We start from the raw sequence: 15844 nt of genomic DNA, 5'->3' as shown, positions 1-15844 counted from the left end.
TTCGACAAAGCAGTCAGGAGAGTTATGCTGAATTATCATATATACAAGTTTCCAAGCTAAAAATTGCACATGAACGCCCTCTGATGTCGTGTTTCCCACTGGGAAGTTCGGAAATAATTTTGACATCCAAGTTCCTGAGATGGACGTGGAATAACCATTTAAAATGGCGGATGGGAGACGAATTTCTGCTGTGGCAGGTGTTTTATTAGGTTTTTTCCCACAACAGTTTCATTATCTTGTCGTTAAAGTAGTACATACATAAATGAATAATCATTTGAAGCATATTGTGTATTTTAAACACATCTAAAATTGCATGTGGTTGACCATCATTTCAGAATAGTGAGCAAGCTGACTATCTAGATGGTGTGGTAAAAGTTGCAATACAATGATCATGTATGGCTGAAAACTATTGCCATTTTAGTCTTTAAGCAGCCTTTATTGTCTACAGTATGCCTTTATTGTGAATGTGATTATAAACGATATGCTTTCGTGTTGTGCTGTTATGTTTGCCGGTGATTCTATGATTTTCTGGGACCAGGAAATGACTGAAATGGTTATAGTGTTAAAATAACATTTTCCAAAGACGCACAAAAGTATAAACCTGGCGTCCTCCGTTCTTTCCGACAACAAAGCAGCCGAACACAACGAGCTCGCAATCACGACTTCTGAAGTGGGAAGTAGGAAACTTCCGATAGCACGTGACGGCAGCATTATTAACATCGGTTGACTTGACCTTGATAAAAGGTGTGTACTTAAGTCTTTCCGCCATTAAAGCAACAATTATTTAAGTGCTCGTTGATGTTAATTTAATGCTTGTCAATGAACTAGAAGGAAGAGATGATGTCACACTTGTAGTTCGGTTCGCTTGGTTCTTTTGGTCTACACCAAAAAAAATTAAATGTAGTCCTGGTCCACTTAACGGTTCATATGGACATTTTAACACTGAATCTAAAGATACCGAAACTAAAGGCATAGGGATATGTTTACAACCTGATTAGTAGGCTTTTATAGTGTATATTTCGAGATGGAACTAACAGAACATCCAAAACAATGCTGTGTGCTGGGCTAAATGCGCTTGTTGTGTGTGCGTAGCGACATGATGGTATTTTGACCAGCTGAGAACTAGTAAAGAGCTTGTAAAATGTGTAAAGAAGTCTAAACAGCGGCAGGAATCCCTCCGTCACACACACAAACGAAAATCTGCTGCAAGACGCGGATGGGCAACATTGCGACTATGACAAGAAAAAATAGGTATGTTTGACCCTTCTGTCCTTTTTAGAGCCGCATCATCTTGTTTTTGGTTAGTTTACATGTCTTTGGTCCGTGTTGCGTTTATATATCATTTGAACTGCACCAGAGTTGGTTTGGATCAGACCGAGAATCATATTTTCAGCGGTCTCTGTCCTCTTGTTTGGTGTGCACCAGGGTTCAGGTGGCATAGTTCACATTTATTTAAATGAAACGCATTAACAGAGCATTCACACCAGGGTTTTAATGAACCAAACATGTGTGAACATGTGAACACACCCTTAAACCCCAGCTCAAACAGTAGAGCAAGCAACACTAAGGTCACGGGTTAGATGTCCAGGGGATGCATGAACTGATCAAATGTAGACTTTGCATGCAATGTAATTCACTGGAAGAAAATCTGTTAAATGCATAAATGCAAAATCCCAGAATGCCTCACCTTCACACGACTCCTGTATGTGTACCGTGTCCCCAACAACCAAGGACAACTGCTTTTCCGCTTTGGCGATGAAATTCCACTTAACTTCAGAGAAAATACAAATCGTACAAAATTCATCAGATGCATTTGAAAATACATAAAGTGAAGTCACTGTTTGGATTTATTTCTCATGTGATGCTCAGCAAAAAGGCAGAACGAGATCATTTAATGCCTCCGTTCAGACATCAAACGATGAGAAACTGTCCTCAACTACTTTGCTTTGTTCTTGTCTACCGAGTCCTGCAATTCATGTCTGGAGCACAAATTTTGCAGGATGACACACATAATGAACTTGAACTCTTTAGCCACCATCAATGACATGAAAAAGTTTAAGTGCATCTGGGAGAGATGGAGAAGCATATTACACACACACACACACACACACACACACACAACATTTCTGCAAGTACGAGTTCGTTGGCCTACTTCCTCTCAGTGCAGCTTCCTGTACAACAGCAAACACACACAGATACACGCCGCCATCAGCATGTTTACAATTTAAATAACATTTAATAAGCAATTCATGTGCATTTACATGAGCAGAGACTTTTTGTAATGAATTAATTCATACGTTTTAGTGTATATATTTATGCATATCCTCATTTCTAGTGAGCTACAAAACTGCTGACCACACCAGAATTAAAAGCACTAAGATCGGCAATCACCTTTGTATTAATTTCAAGTCATTTCAAAATAACACTCAAGTTCTACATTCACAAATAACCCGAAATAAAGTTACTCTAATCAGTGTCACAATCTCAAGCTAGAACTGCTCTTCCTGGACGCTTCACAAAGGAGCTTCGGTTGATTAAAAGGGATTTCAAATGTCATTTGCATGAAATATTTCTTCCCAAAGAATGGTCTCCGTAACCAAAGACTTGAAGAGACTTAATGAAGTTCTCACGTGTGTGTTTAATTGAATTTTGTCTCAGATGTTTATCCTACAATTCCTTAAGAGAAAAGACACAATCATTGTTATTGTGGTATTAGTTGATTATTTGATTTAATTTTTATATTTTCTGTTATATTTATTTTATTTTAAAAACGTTTTATTCTTATTTCACACTGTAAACATTTTATGATCAGTAAGTCATGACAACATGTTTTTGTTTTAACTCTTCAACTTTCAACTTTTTTAATAAGTTGTGCAAGATTCAACTCATTCGTTTAATGTAATTTAAGTTGAAATAACTTAAAGATCCAAGTTGATAGTACTTCATTTAACGCAGCAACTTTTTTTACAGTGCAGTTGTGGTTATTTTGGTGAAAAGTTAAACTAAATGAAAATGAGAAATGTTGCTTTTGCAACTAGTAGAGGCTTGTGTGAGATTCCCATTTCAGAAGAAACATCTGACGTCTCATCGCCATCTATGAGAAACAATTAACAGATCTAATTTCACGCAGATCGCCTCAAATGAAATATTGCTCCCGTGTTATTAAATGTTGACAAACCTTAAAGCACATTGGTTCAGCAAACAGGCTGAAGAAGCAAATCCTTCAGACTGTATTAAAGAGTGAAAATGTGCAGAGGTTCATTTCAGTTGCATTAAATTATATTTTTGACTTTAATAAAACATTTGTTCAATGCATTTCTAATGTTAACAAGCATTCCACGGCCGCAACGCATCATAAAACTGAATTTTTGCCGGATTACAAAGCAAAACTAGTGCTAGATGATAAAACGCTGCAATCTGTTTAGGCCACTGACTGTTGGGCCGATTGGCTGATCCGTCTCTGCCCACATCCTGAGGAATAGGAACTGAATTCAAGCAACTATAGACGACCGCTGCGAGGGGTGCAAGGAATATACGAAACACACACAAATACACAGAAAACTTCCAAACAATCATTCCTGCACAGGTGAATCAGATGCACACACACACACACACACACACACACACACACACACACACACACACACAGAAAGGCCAAACTCACCAACTCCATATCTTTCAGAGCTAGTTTTTGTCCAAGGAGCCATTGGTTGGACTGTAAAACGCTCTCCTACGTCTCTTTCTGTCTGTGTTTTATCTTTCGAATATCTCAGTTCCTTTCTTATGTCCTACACTGGCTGTTTTTTTTGGTGAGGGTGTGAGAAATAACCAGCATGAAGTGCTCCTCCTCCTCTCTGTCTGACTGTCTGCTTCTTCCTCTTCCTCTTTTGGCCTTCCATCGGCTGACAAATGTAACGCAGCACAACTACATGATGACTAAAGCACACGTTTCAATGGCTTTTATCGATTAATGTCTGGGGATCATGTATGTGTTGAGTCACAGAGACTCTGCTCTGATCTACAGTGTATTAGGCTGTGTGATGGAGCACGTAAATCATCGTTTATGAATCTTTAATGCTGGAGGAAACATCTGGTGCGGGACGAGACAAAGCACAGATTCCCTTAAGATGTTTGATTTATGCATCCGGGAGACTTGATGCAAGCAGGTTAATGCAAACACACAAACAAGCTGCTCTGTATCTGTACTCTTCAACCATCAAAATAATATCAACGTTCAGGCGCAGTTCCTACAGCAGCCTACAGAGCGCACGCAAACTCTCACTGAGAGATAGACACGCATGCTTGCTGAATAAAAGCAGCAGGTTATAAAAAATATTTCAGTTAATTGAAATAAAAGCTCAAATAAAAGAAATCTAAAAAAAAAAAAAAAACTAGAAATGTTTACTTGGGAATGAACTGTAATGAGTTGAAGTATTTAAATTATTAACATGGAAATAAAAATTAATTAAATAAAAAAATGCATTTACAGAAGCACATAAATTACTAAAAATTAAACCCTAAAAATATAAAAACAAAAGCTCATTTCAAATATTATTAAACTATAATAGAACTTAAATATCATATATAAAACATAAGTAAAAATTACTTTTTAGCAAACGTTATTAGTCTATTAGTTAAACGTTATTAGTTATTTTGCCATTTTTATTATTATTTTTAAGAATGTCTATATGTTTTATTAATTTTATAGAAATCTTTGCCTTTTGCAAGAAACTGAAATAAGTTGTATAATTATTTAATGGAAATAAAAAATAAACCTAAAACTGAAATTAAAACAAATTAAACCAAAACAGCAATATTTAAAAAGAAAATCAATTCACAAAAGCACACAAAAATAAATAAATAAATAAACTAAAAATAACATAAACTGAAAATATAATTAAAAAAAGCTTATTCCACATATTAATTGAACTATTAAGAATAAAAATGAAAATCCTGTCTTTTTTAAATTCGTTTTTATTTATCCTATCCTTTTTTAGTTAACTTTTATTTTAGAGGTAACAATTGTTTTTATGGTTTTCACTATAACAATAAAAGTTCATTTTGCTTAATACTTATAACGCTTATAAGGGATACACTGCAGAATTTTACCTATAAAAATATATATATATTTATATATATATATATATTTAGAGACAAGAATATGATAGACTTGAGGGGTGACCTCTTTTCATTTGGACCTGAATGAAGCCACCTAGCAACCACCCAGAACACCCTAGCAACTTCTCACCCAGTTATGTTCAGACAATGTCAAATTTCAGGTACATTCATGTCCATATATGAAGATTTCTCAATGATTACCAACATGTGGCGATTCTAAACACAACTGGAGGCCGTGAAACTGCTTTGTGTTTTCCTACTGTGCTGAAAAACAGGAGCGCTTCTCACAGAAATAAACGCCTCCTTTTGTTGAAGCACAAAGCACCTCTTAATACAGCCCATAATGCAACATTCGCTTTGATTTAAAGAGGTCCAAACAGCTCCGCTAGTTTCCTCAAGTGGATAATGTGAGGGCTTTTAATTTGGATCAGACCACACCAGACCGAGCTTTATTTCACCATAATAGTGCTGGAAAGCAAAAATATAGAGTTTAATCAATTATTTAAACATTATTATAAAAATTATATGAACACATGTATATTTCTTTACAATATTAAAATTAAAAACAATTATAAAATAAAATGTCCATAATTGTTTTATTTTATTTTGCCTTAATTTTTTTATAAAATAAAACATGCAGCATTGATAATCATGTTTAATTAAAAAATATCAGTATATTAAAATATCTGTCTTAAGCATCAAATCATTATATAAAAATGATTTCTGAAGGATCATGTGACACTAAAAAAACTGGAGTAATGATGACCACATGAAATAAAATTACGTTTTACAATATATTCATAAAGAAAAAGTTATTTTAAACTGTAATAATATTTAACAGTTTTTTTCTGTATTTTTGACCAAATAAACGCAGCCTTGGTGAACATTAGACTTGTTTAAAAAATCTTAATGATCCCAAACTTTTGAATGGTAATATAAATAATAAATATTACATTGCACAGATATACAAGTTGGCTTGGTTTAAAAGTGTGAAATATTTGGTTTAATACTCACCAGCATGTTAGTTTCTGCCGGTATCATATTGGTTACACCCCTGCGCTGGTTCCAGTAACACTGCAGGTCCAATCCATCATTTCATCACTGAACAAAACATTGAAAAACACGATTAGAGACAGTCACGGCAACTGTGCCGTAAATTATATGGAAAACAATCAATAATACCAATCAATAGTTAATTGTAAAGCATCGAATAAACACTGCAAAGTAAATGTAATATATGGAGCTGTAATAGTAAAAGGTGTGGAGCTGAATTTATTATAATTCGACAAAGACAATAAACACTTGTTAAGTTGGCAATATACAATGGGGATGCTGAATGCTTGAATCTGATAAACTGATAAAGAACCAAAACCCACAGCGAAACTGACATATAGTAAACAATAAAAACAACACATCGTTTGCATATTTTAGCATGTACTATCTTTCTTCTGCTCTCTCTCCTACTCAAATGGACACACACTAGCAGATACAAATACAAAAAAAAAAGTTTACCTTAAAAGCTACATGACATTTCTCACTAGCGAGGTAATAACAGCCTTGTTCTTGGGGCAGATAAACAGTTCAGCTATTATACGCTGCTGACAACTGCTGAGAAACACACACACTAAGGTAATTCACACACACCTACCTCTCTCTCTCTCTCTCTCTCTCTCTCTCTCTCTCATGACGTCTTAGAATTAGCAACAGAGGCTTGGGATGACATCTGTAAGAAATTTGTCCTGCAAATGAGCGTTTTAAGGACAAAAACCTGACAAATATCTTGAAATACAAAATCTGAACAATGTTTTGAGATGTGTAAGCGCAATAATTGACTCCAGGTCATCGAACAGCCACATTACCACCTCGGGTGGCCATTATTTTTGTAATAATTAAATGGCCCTTCATCAATTATTCCTTACATTATATATGTGTGTGTGTGCGTGTGTATATGTATGTGTGTGTACACATGATCAATATTGCACAATACCATGTATTAACATGGCAGTTGGCAGGTCTTGCTAAAGTTGAGTTATTTGAACATCTGTCATCAGACTCATCAAGCAGCTTTTTGAAGACCAAACAGGGTTGTTGTTTTTTACTACAATAGTGTGCCATTTATTTCATTTTTTTATATATCTTAATGGCCAGATGAAGGCCATGTTTGCATTTGACAGCGACTCTGGTTCTGTCTATCGGCATCCTCAGAACCGTTTTAATAAAATATAAAATAAAGAAGTAGATCAACACTACAACCAAATTGCCAAGACTGGTTCTAACTTTAACTTAGAATTGAGTTCAGGCATCAAATCAACCAACTAACTAACTAACTAACAAATATAGTAACACTTTAGTATGGGGAACACTCACTATTAACTATGAATTCTGCCTCGATAAACTGCTAATTTACTGCTTATTAATAGTTAGTATGGTAGTTTTTGTAGAATGGTAGCGTTTCTCAAACTTTTTCAGCCCACGGACCACTTTATCTTCCAATTTTTTTCTGAGCACCACCTACAGAATCCCACTCTAACACGCCCCCAAAAACCAACAAAATAGGAAGGATAAGCTAAATTTAAGTTTAATATGCAACTGTTTCAAGTCAAAAACGAATTATTCAAAGACAAATGCAATATGATCAGAAATTATTATATACATTTTTATTTAATTTGAAAAAGTAAATGTGAAATGAGTTGCAGCTTAATATGAACAACAAACTGCACATGTGGGGGAAAAAATGCAATTAAACATACTGTAGTAGGTATTTTTACTCATGTGTCGCTCAAGCTCATTACGTTTTCTCTCAAAAAATGTATCTGTACAATCTTTGTGCTTAGACTCAAAGTGATGCTTGAGTTTCGATGGTTTCATTGCTTCATTAGCCAATATTTCATAACACAGAACACAGTGAGGTCAAGGATCCTCAAGATCCCTGTGGCAAGGGGGGCGTGGTTCAGCGAGGTCTGCAGCGGGAGAGAGAGCCGCGGGACGAGCGGTAAGTGAGTGGGTTGGAAGCAGATTAATAACACCTGTCTCTCGTTCCAGTAATGAGCGCGAAGAGGGGATAAAACCTAGGTGGAACCGGAGATCCAGGAGAGAGAGAGGGACTGCTGACGCGACACACACACACACTCACGGACATTGAGTTGTGAGACACGTTGACCCGGAAGCGGAACGTTTAACCGGAACCCGGAAGTGACTGAGAGAAATACACACGGGCAATAGCCGTGTGAAGAGACTGAGTTTTGTTCTAATAAAGAGAAGCGTCAGCAGTCAAACCGACCCCCTTGTCCTCTTCCTTCCTTACACAAACGAACTTTATCACACTGGTGCCGAAACCCGGGAAGGAAGTAGGACAGCGCCGCCGCCATGACAACGCCCTCCGCCTCGCCATTTGCGGACATCATCACCTCCCTCGCGGTCCTCCACCAAGACCAACATCAGGCAATGCTGGACCTGCGGGCGGACCAGGAGCGCCGCTTCGAGGCGATTGTCCGCGGCCAGCAAGAGGACCGCGAGCGGTTCCGGAGCTGGATGGATCGGGAGGTTCGCGCCGAAGCCGCCGGGCGGGCTAGCGCATCGGTCCACATGCCCCTCCACAAGATGGGGCCAGAGGACGATCCGGAGGCCTTCATAGACCTCTTCCAGAAGACCGCGGAGGCCTCCGGCTGGCCCCGGGCACAGTGGCCGGTGCGCCTCATTCCATTACTAACAGGAGAAGCCCAGGCGGCCGCCCAACATCTGCCGGTAGCGAACCTCCTGAAGTACGAGGATCTAAAAAGGGCCATCCTACAGAGGGTCGGTCGGACCCCGGAGCAACACCGCCAGAGGTTCCGCTCCCTGGAATGGGGCGAGGCCGGCCGACCCTTCGCTATGGCCCAACAGCTCCGGGACTCGTGCCGCAGATGGCTCTTGGCCGGCGGAAGCGACGTGGACCATACCATCGATCTGGTGGTGCTGGAGCAATTCATCACTCGGCTCCCAAGAAAGACCGCCGAGTGGGTCCAGTGCCACCGGCCCACGTCGCTGGAGACGGCCATCCAGCTGGCGGAGGACCACCTGGTGGCGTGCCCGGGGGTCGGCGAGCCCTCACTAACTTCTCACTCTCTCTCTCCCCCCTCTGTCTCTCCCTCTCGCCCTGTCCCTCTCCCCAGGTCCCGTCCTCCAGGCCTTCCTCGCGTTCCCCCCAGAGGTCGGGGTGGGATGGGCCCAGGACCGTCCGGGAGTTCGCGGGCTCCGCCCAGGGGGGCGGGGCCGCTGGGGGCGGGTGGTGATAATGGCTCCGGTTGCACACCCTCCCCGCGCTCATTTTCCAACCCACTCCCCGCCGCAGGGGTGGCGGGTAAGCCTGGGCTGGCCTGCTGGCGGTGCGGTGATCCGGATCATTTTGTGGACCGATGTCCGAGGATGGACATCGGGACAATGATCCGGATCCCGGACGTCCAGCGGACCACCCCCGATCAAGCAGGAGAGTACCAAATTCCTGTAAGTATCAAGGGGGGTACATATCAGGCCTTGGTGGATTCAGGATGTAACCAAACCTCGATCCATCAAAGCCTGATGCAGCCTGGGGCATTGGATACAAGCCGCATGGTTAAGGTGCGGTGTGTGCACGGGGATGTGGTGGAATATCCGGTTGTCCCAGTCACGATACAGTTTAGGGGGAAAAAGCATAGTGTTGAGGTGGCGGTTAGTCCCCACCTCCGGCATCCGCTAATTCTGGGGACGAATTGGCCCGCCTTTTCGGCATTATTGGGGTCGTTATGCGCGGATGCCGCTTGGGAAAACAAGGCTAGGAACGGGGCGGTGCGAGTGCAGGTTGGCGAGACTGATACGGGACCCTTGGGAACAGCTTCAGAGGAACCGAGCGGGGTCGAGAGACTGATTCTCTCGGACCGCGATGACTTCCCTCTGGAGCAGTCTCAAGATGAGACCCTAAAACATGCATTTCAGCAGGTCCGCTCTATCGACGGTCAGTCTCTCCAACCCGCGTTGCCCGTCACGTATCCTTATTTTGCCATAATTAAGGATCGGTTGTATCGAGTGACCCAAGACACTCAGACAAAAGTGGATACAACCCAGTTATTAGTACCAAAGAGCCGCCGGGAAATGCTTTTCCAGGCGGCTCACTCGAACCCGATGGCGGGCCACCTGGGGCAGGCGGCCACACTGAATCGCTTAATGACCCGATTTTTTTGGCCAGGCATTCATGACAATGTGCGCAGGTGGTGCGCGTCTTGCCCTGAATGTCAGTTGGTGAATCCACTGGCCGCCCCAAAAGCGCCATTGCGCCCCCTTCCATTAATGCAGGTCCCCTTCGAGAGAATTGCGATGGACCTCATCGGGCCATTGGAGCGATCCGCACGCGGACATCGTTTTGCGTTAGTCATCGTGGACTACGCAACACGATATCCGGAGGCAGTGGCTCTCCGCAACATCTCCGCGAAGAGTGTTGCGGACGCACTGTTTCGTCTGATCTCCCGAGTGGGGATTCCGAAAGAAATCCTCACTGATCAAGGCACGGCGTTTATGTCACGCACGATGAGCGAACTCTACGGATTATTGGGCATTAAATCCATTCGAACAAGCGTCTATCACCCACAAACGGACGGCTTGGTCGAACGATTTAATCGCACTCTTAAGTCCATGATCCGTAAGTTCGTACAGGAAGACGCCAAAAATTGGGATCGGTGGTTAGAACCCCTCTTATTTGCCGTGCGGGAGGTTCCACAAGCCTCCACGGGGTTTTCCCCCTTCGAGCTTCTCTACGGACGACAGCCACGGGGGGTGCTGGACGTCCTACGAGAAACTTGGGAGGAGGGACCTTCTTTGGCCAAAAACGAAATTCAGTACGTCATGGACTTGCGAACAAAACTCCACACCTTGGGGCGGCTGTCTAGGGAGAATTTGTTGCAAGCCCAGGACCGCCAGAGCCGGTCATATAACAGGGGTACAAAACTACGCAAATTCACACCGGGAGAGAAAGTGCTCGTTCTACTCCCTACGTCGAGCTCAAAATTAATGTCAAAGTGGCAGGGGCCGTTTGAGGTCGCACGACAGATAGGAGAGCTCGATTATGAAGTGATACGATCCGATAGGAACGGGGCACGTCAAATATACCACCTCAACCTGCTAAAAAAATGGAATGAGGTGGAATCAGTGTTGTTGGCAACGGTGATCGGGGGAGAGGATGATCTCGGGCCAGAGGCGAGCATTAAAGCGCAATCAGTCGCGCTGGCCCCTGGGGGAGATCACCTCTCACCGTTACAACTCTCTGATTTATCAAAATTGCAGGCGGAGTTCGCTGACGTGTTCTCGCCCCTACCGGGACGTACCGACTTGATTCAGCACCATATCGAGACCGAGCCGGGCGTGGTAGTTCGCAGCCGGCCGTATCGCTTGCCTGAACATAAGAAAAAAGTAGTTCAGGAAGAATTAGGTGCAATGCTCGACATGGGAGTAATCGAGGAGTCCAACAGTGACTGGGCGAGCCCGATAGTTTTGGTCCCCAAAACAGACGGCTCGGTCAGGTTCTGTGTGGACTACCGCAAGGTGAACGCTGTGTCGAAATTCGACGCGTATCCAATGCCGCGGGTTGACGAGTTGCTTGATCGGTTAGGCACGGCTCGATTTTATTCGACACTGGACTTAACAAAGGGCTATTGGCAGATCCCCTTGTCTCCATTGTCCAAAGAAAAGACAGCTTTCACCACGCCGTTTGGATTACACCAATTTGTCACGCTTCCTTTCGGCTTGTTCGGAGCGCCCGCAACCTTCCAGCGACTCATGGATAGGATTTTGCGCCCCCATGCTGCGTATGCTGCTGCGTACCTGGATGACATAGTGATTTATAGTCACGATTGGCAGCGGCATATGCAGCATGTGAGGGCGGTCCTGAGGTCGCTGAGGGGAGCGGGGCTCACGGCCAACCCAAAGAAGTGTGCGATTGGGCGGGTGGAAGTAAGGTATCTGGGCTTCCACTTGGGTCATGGTCAGGTGCGTCCCCAAATTGATAAGACTGCCGCAATTGCAACCTGTCCGAGGCCCAAGACCAAAAAGGAGGTAAGACAGTTTTTGGGGCTGGCGGGATATTATAGACGGTTTATACCAAATTATTCGGACCTCACCAGCCCTTTGACTGATCTTACTAGAAAGGGGCTACCAGATACGGTCCAGTGGACGGAGCCGTGTCAACAGGCTTTTACCCAAGTGAAGGCTGCTCTATGTGGCGGGCCGCTTTTACACTCCCCTGACTTTTCTCTCCCTTTCTTGTTGCAGACTGACGCGTCGGACAGGGGGCTGGGCGCAGTCCTGGCCCAGGAGGTGGAGGGGGGAGAGCGGCCGGTGCTGTACATTAGCCGTAAGCTCTCCAAGAGGGAAGCTAAGTACAGCACCATAGAGAAGGAGTGTTTGGCCATCAGATGGGCCGTTCTCACTCTCCGCTATTACCTCCTGGGGCGGGAGTTCACCCTCTGTTCGGACCACGCTCCTCTCCAATGGCTCCACCGCATGAAGGATACCAACGCGCGGATCACCCGTTGGTATCTAGCTCTTCAGCCGTTTAAATTCAAGGTGGTCCACAGGCCGGGTGCTCAGATGGCTGTGGCCGATTTCCTCTCCAGAAATGGGGGGGGGGGGGCTGCAGGCCGGACGGCTCCCCGGCCTGAGTCGGGCGGTGGGGGTATGTGGCAAGGGGGGCGTGGTTCAGCGAGGTCTGCAGCGGGAGAGAGAGCCGCGGGACGAGCAGTAAGTGAGTGGGTTGGAAGCAGATTAATAACACCTGTCTCTCGTTCCAGTAATGAGCGCGGAGAGGGGATAAAACCTAGGTGGAACCGGAGATCCAGGAGAGAGAGAGGGACTGCTGACGCGACACACACACACACTCACGGACATTGAGTTGTGAGACACGTTGACCCGGAAGCGGAACGTTTAACCGGAACCCGGAAGTGACTGAGAGAAATACACACGGGCAATAGCCGTGTGAAGAGACTGAGTTTTGTTCTAATAAAGAGAAGCGTCAGCAGTCAAACCGACCCCCTTGTCCTCTTCCTTCCTTACACAAACGAACTTTATCACAATCCCCAGTCCAGAGAAATCCAAACTTCATGCACTCATTGTGATATTTTCACTTAACTTTCTCACATGGTTTTCCACGGTGCGCTAGCTCCGTGGTATGCGGGAGTGTTGTGGCCAGTGGCCGTGACTCGGTATCTTCGGTTCCGGCTTCAGTGGGCCTTTGTGGTGCTGTAGTTTTGCTGCATTCAGTGGACGCTTGATCTTTTCTTTTGACTCCTCTTTGGTTTAGCCACCGATCCATTTTTACGCTATTAAAACAGAATAGCAAGAACTGTTTCGCAAGTACATTAAAAATCTACTTAAATAAGTGACGATTTTATAAACACTTGCCTAGTTTAGGTCATCTTTTCGCGGACCACTTGGGGTCGATGGCGGACCACTAGTGGTCCGCGGACCACACTTTAAGAATTACTGTAGTATGGTCATGCAGAATAATGCAATATAAGTACTAACAAAGAGCCAGTATCCTAGTAATTGACACAGTATGTGGCCCAGGAACGGGCTGAAGACTCAGAAGATAACATTCAAATATAAACTTGAATCTTAACTTCACAGGACCATGCAGACCAGCAGCAGACCAACACAACCTTACACAAGAGTGACTAGACAAAGACTGAGTGAACAAGAGGAACTTAAATAGTGAACACAGACGAGATAATTAAACAGACACAGCTGAAGTAAATTAACTCAATGACAGTGAACATGGAAACGCATGGCGAGAAAATGAACAAAGGAATAAATCAAACAAGCAAAACAGACTGAACAGAGCCTTGTTGCATGAAGCTAACTGAACAAACTCTGAGTTTCAGAGTAGACAAATCCAACCTGGTTTAGATCAAGTTCAACGTTCTCTTTTAAATCTACACTGATTTAGTAACTTTTTTAGTTTATTCTTAGATAAAAACACTTAGTTCTTTCAAAAATATATGTGCTCATTAATGTATATTTACTTCTTTTAAGTAATAATGTATTCTCGTAAGTTTATAATATGCCATTGAAAATACATACGGGTGAGGGGTTCGAATGCCGGTCGCCATGTTGCCCCTCCATCTTGAAAGTACATTAGCCAAAGAGGGACATACCCATAAATTCAAGCTTCCCTTTTCGCGTTTTAACACTCGATGGCACCGTGTCGAATGTGAAGAGGGGGATTGCTGTGTTAATCTTGGACTAAATCAGCCACCGTAGGAGTTAAAACGAAATCAGAATTGAGAGGAACAGAAACTATTCTTCACTGGATGGTCATATACCTTTACACCGCTAGATGGGGGAAAATATCACACAGTGTAGCTTAAACTCAGGTTTAATTAAGAGTTTGCAATTAACTTTGACGCACACGCACCTGAAATTGTAAGTTACCATGATGAACACCGCTAAAAATCTACTTGAGCCCGAAAAAAACAGAGTTTGCTCAAACTTATCTCTAACTTACCTGGGTAGCAACTGAAACCAGCTTTGTGCAACAGGCCACTGGAGAAATCAGCGACGTCATCGTTCAGCTCAGTCCAGTTTTCGTATTATGGTGTCTATGCAGGCTTAGTTGAATATTAAGTGTCTCCAACTAACCAAGCCAGAGGTCACAATGGCAAGGAACCCAAACTCCATCTGGTGACAGAATGAAAAAATAAATCTTGGGAGAAACCAGGCCCAGTCGGGGGGCCAGTTCTCCTCCGGCCAACAAACAAACATTAGCCACGTTTACATGCACACTTTTTTGTCATTCCGATAAAATAATTCTGATTGAAATATTTAGTGGACTGTTTACATGAGACGTTATCTAAACCAATCGGGGGTTTACATGTGCTGACTTTCAATCGCAATAATTTACCTTTAATCATTTAGCAGACGCTTTTATCCAAAGCGACTTACAAAAAAGGGAGAGCAATAGAAGCAACGAAACAAACAAGGCCAACAACCTGTAAAAGCTAAGTCTCCGTTAATTAAGCACACTACACAATTATTATTTTTTTTTGGACAAACAAACAAAATTTAAATGGATAGTTAAGTGCTATCATCACAGAGCAGTTTGTCTGCCGCATCAGAAGTCTCGACTCTGTCCTCTCCAGCAGCTGAATGTGTTCACGGATGCCATAGCAATTCTCAACGGCCACCAGGACTAATATGGTTTTATAAAAGCTATTTATTTATTGTAAAGTGTAACCATCTCAGAAAAAATACAAAAAAATTGTCAGGCGCAGTTGAAGTAAAAAGTGCCTGGGACAAACGCTGTCAAGATGAGGGTGTAGACAGGCTATGTCTGTTTCATTATGCCTACCTTATCTTCATAACGTATATATAACTTAAATAAAAGTTTAACGTTACCCCTCAAAAAAATGACCTTTCCTCTCTTGTCCGCATTATAGCCTGTGTGTGAGCGCGGCGCGCGGCGCTGGTGAAGGCACGTGCTGTGTATCACGTCATATAAGGACGCAAACTCAAAAGTAATCGGGTCAAGTCGTTAACATGGTGAAATTTTTTGTTAGATCGGTTCATGAAAAGGTTTATCCCACCCCTCTCAAACCGATTACAATTTCATTCGTTTTGGGCATTTTTATTCTGATTGAGGTGTTTATATGGAGCATTTTCATTCGGATTGGACTTTTAAACCGATTACAGTGCTCCATGTAAACGCACCTATGTGTGATTATAATTC

General features: G+C 43.0%; 1 protein-coding gene and 1 long non-coding RNA gene across 3 annotated transcripts in view; both read right to left on the bottom strand.

The window, feature by feature from the left end:
• The window catches only part of dock2-like (dedicator of cytokinesis protein 2), a 156382-nt gene extending 152559 nt beyond the window's left edge, over nucleotides 1–3823 (bottom strand). For both annotated transcript variants that reach the window (XM_067456911.1, XM_067456912.1), the window contains exons 1-2: nucleotides 3665–3823; nucleotides 1688–1771 (exon numbers count right to left, since the gene is read on the bottom strand). In XM_067456911.1, the coding sequence (XP_067313012.1) occupies nucleotides 1688–1771; nucleotides 3665–3707 (127 nt within the window). In that variant the 5' untranslated portion in view covers nucleotides 3708–3823. The remainder of the gene's footprint in view (nucleotides 1–1687; nucleotides 1772–3664) is intronic.
• Nucleotides 3824–13213: 9390 nt separating this feature from the next.
• LOC137092612 (uncharacterized) overlaps nucleotides 13214–15844 on the bottom strand; it is a 28439-nt gene continuing 25808 nt past the window's right edge. The window contains exons 2-3 of the long non-coding RNA XR_010908316.1: nucleotides 14624–14796; nucleotides 13214–13439 (exon numbers count right to left, since the gene is read on the bottom strand). This is a non-coding gene — a long non-coding RNA (uncharacterized lncRNA). The remainder of the gene's footprint in view (nucleotides 13440–14623; nucleotides 14797–15844) is intronic.

Source organism: Pseudorasbora parva, chromosome 11 (assembly GCF_024679245.1).
Source record: "Pseudorasbora parva isolate DD20220531a chromosome 11, ASM2467924v1, whole genome shotgun sequence".
NCBI lineage: Eukaryota > Metazoa > Chordata > Actinopteri > Cypriniformes > Gobionidae > Pseudorasbora > Pseudorasbora parva.
The sequence above is the reverse complement of the archived record's forward strand: the minus strand, read 5'-3'. Positions and strand labels throughout refer to the sequence as shown.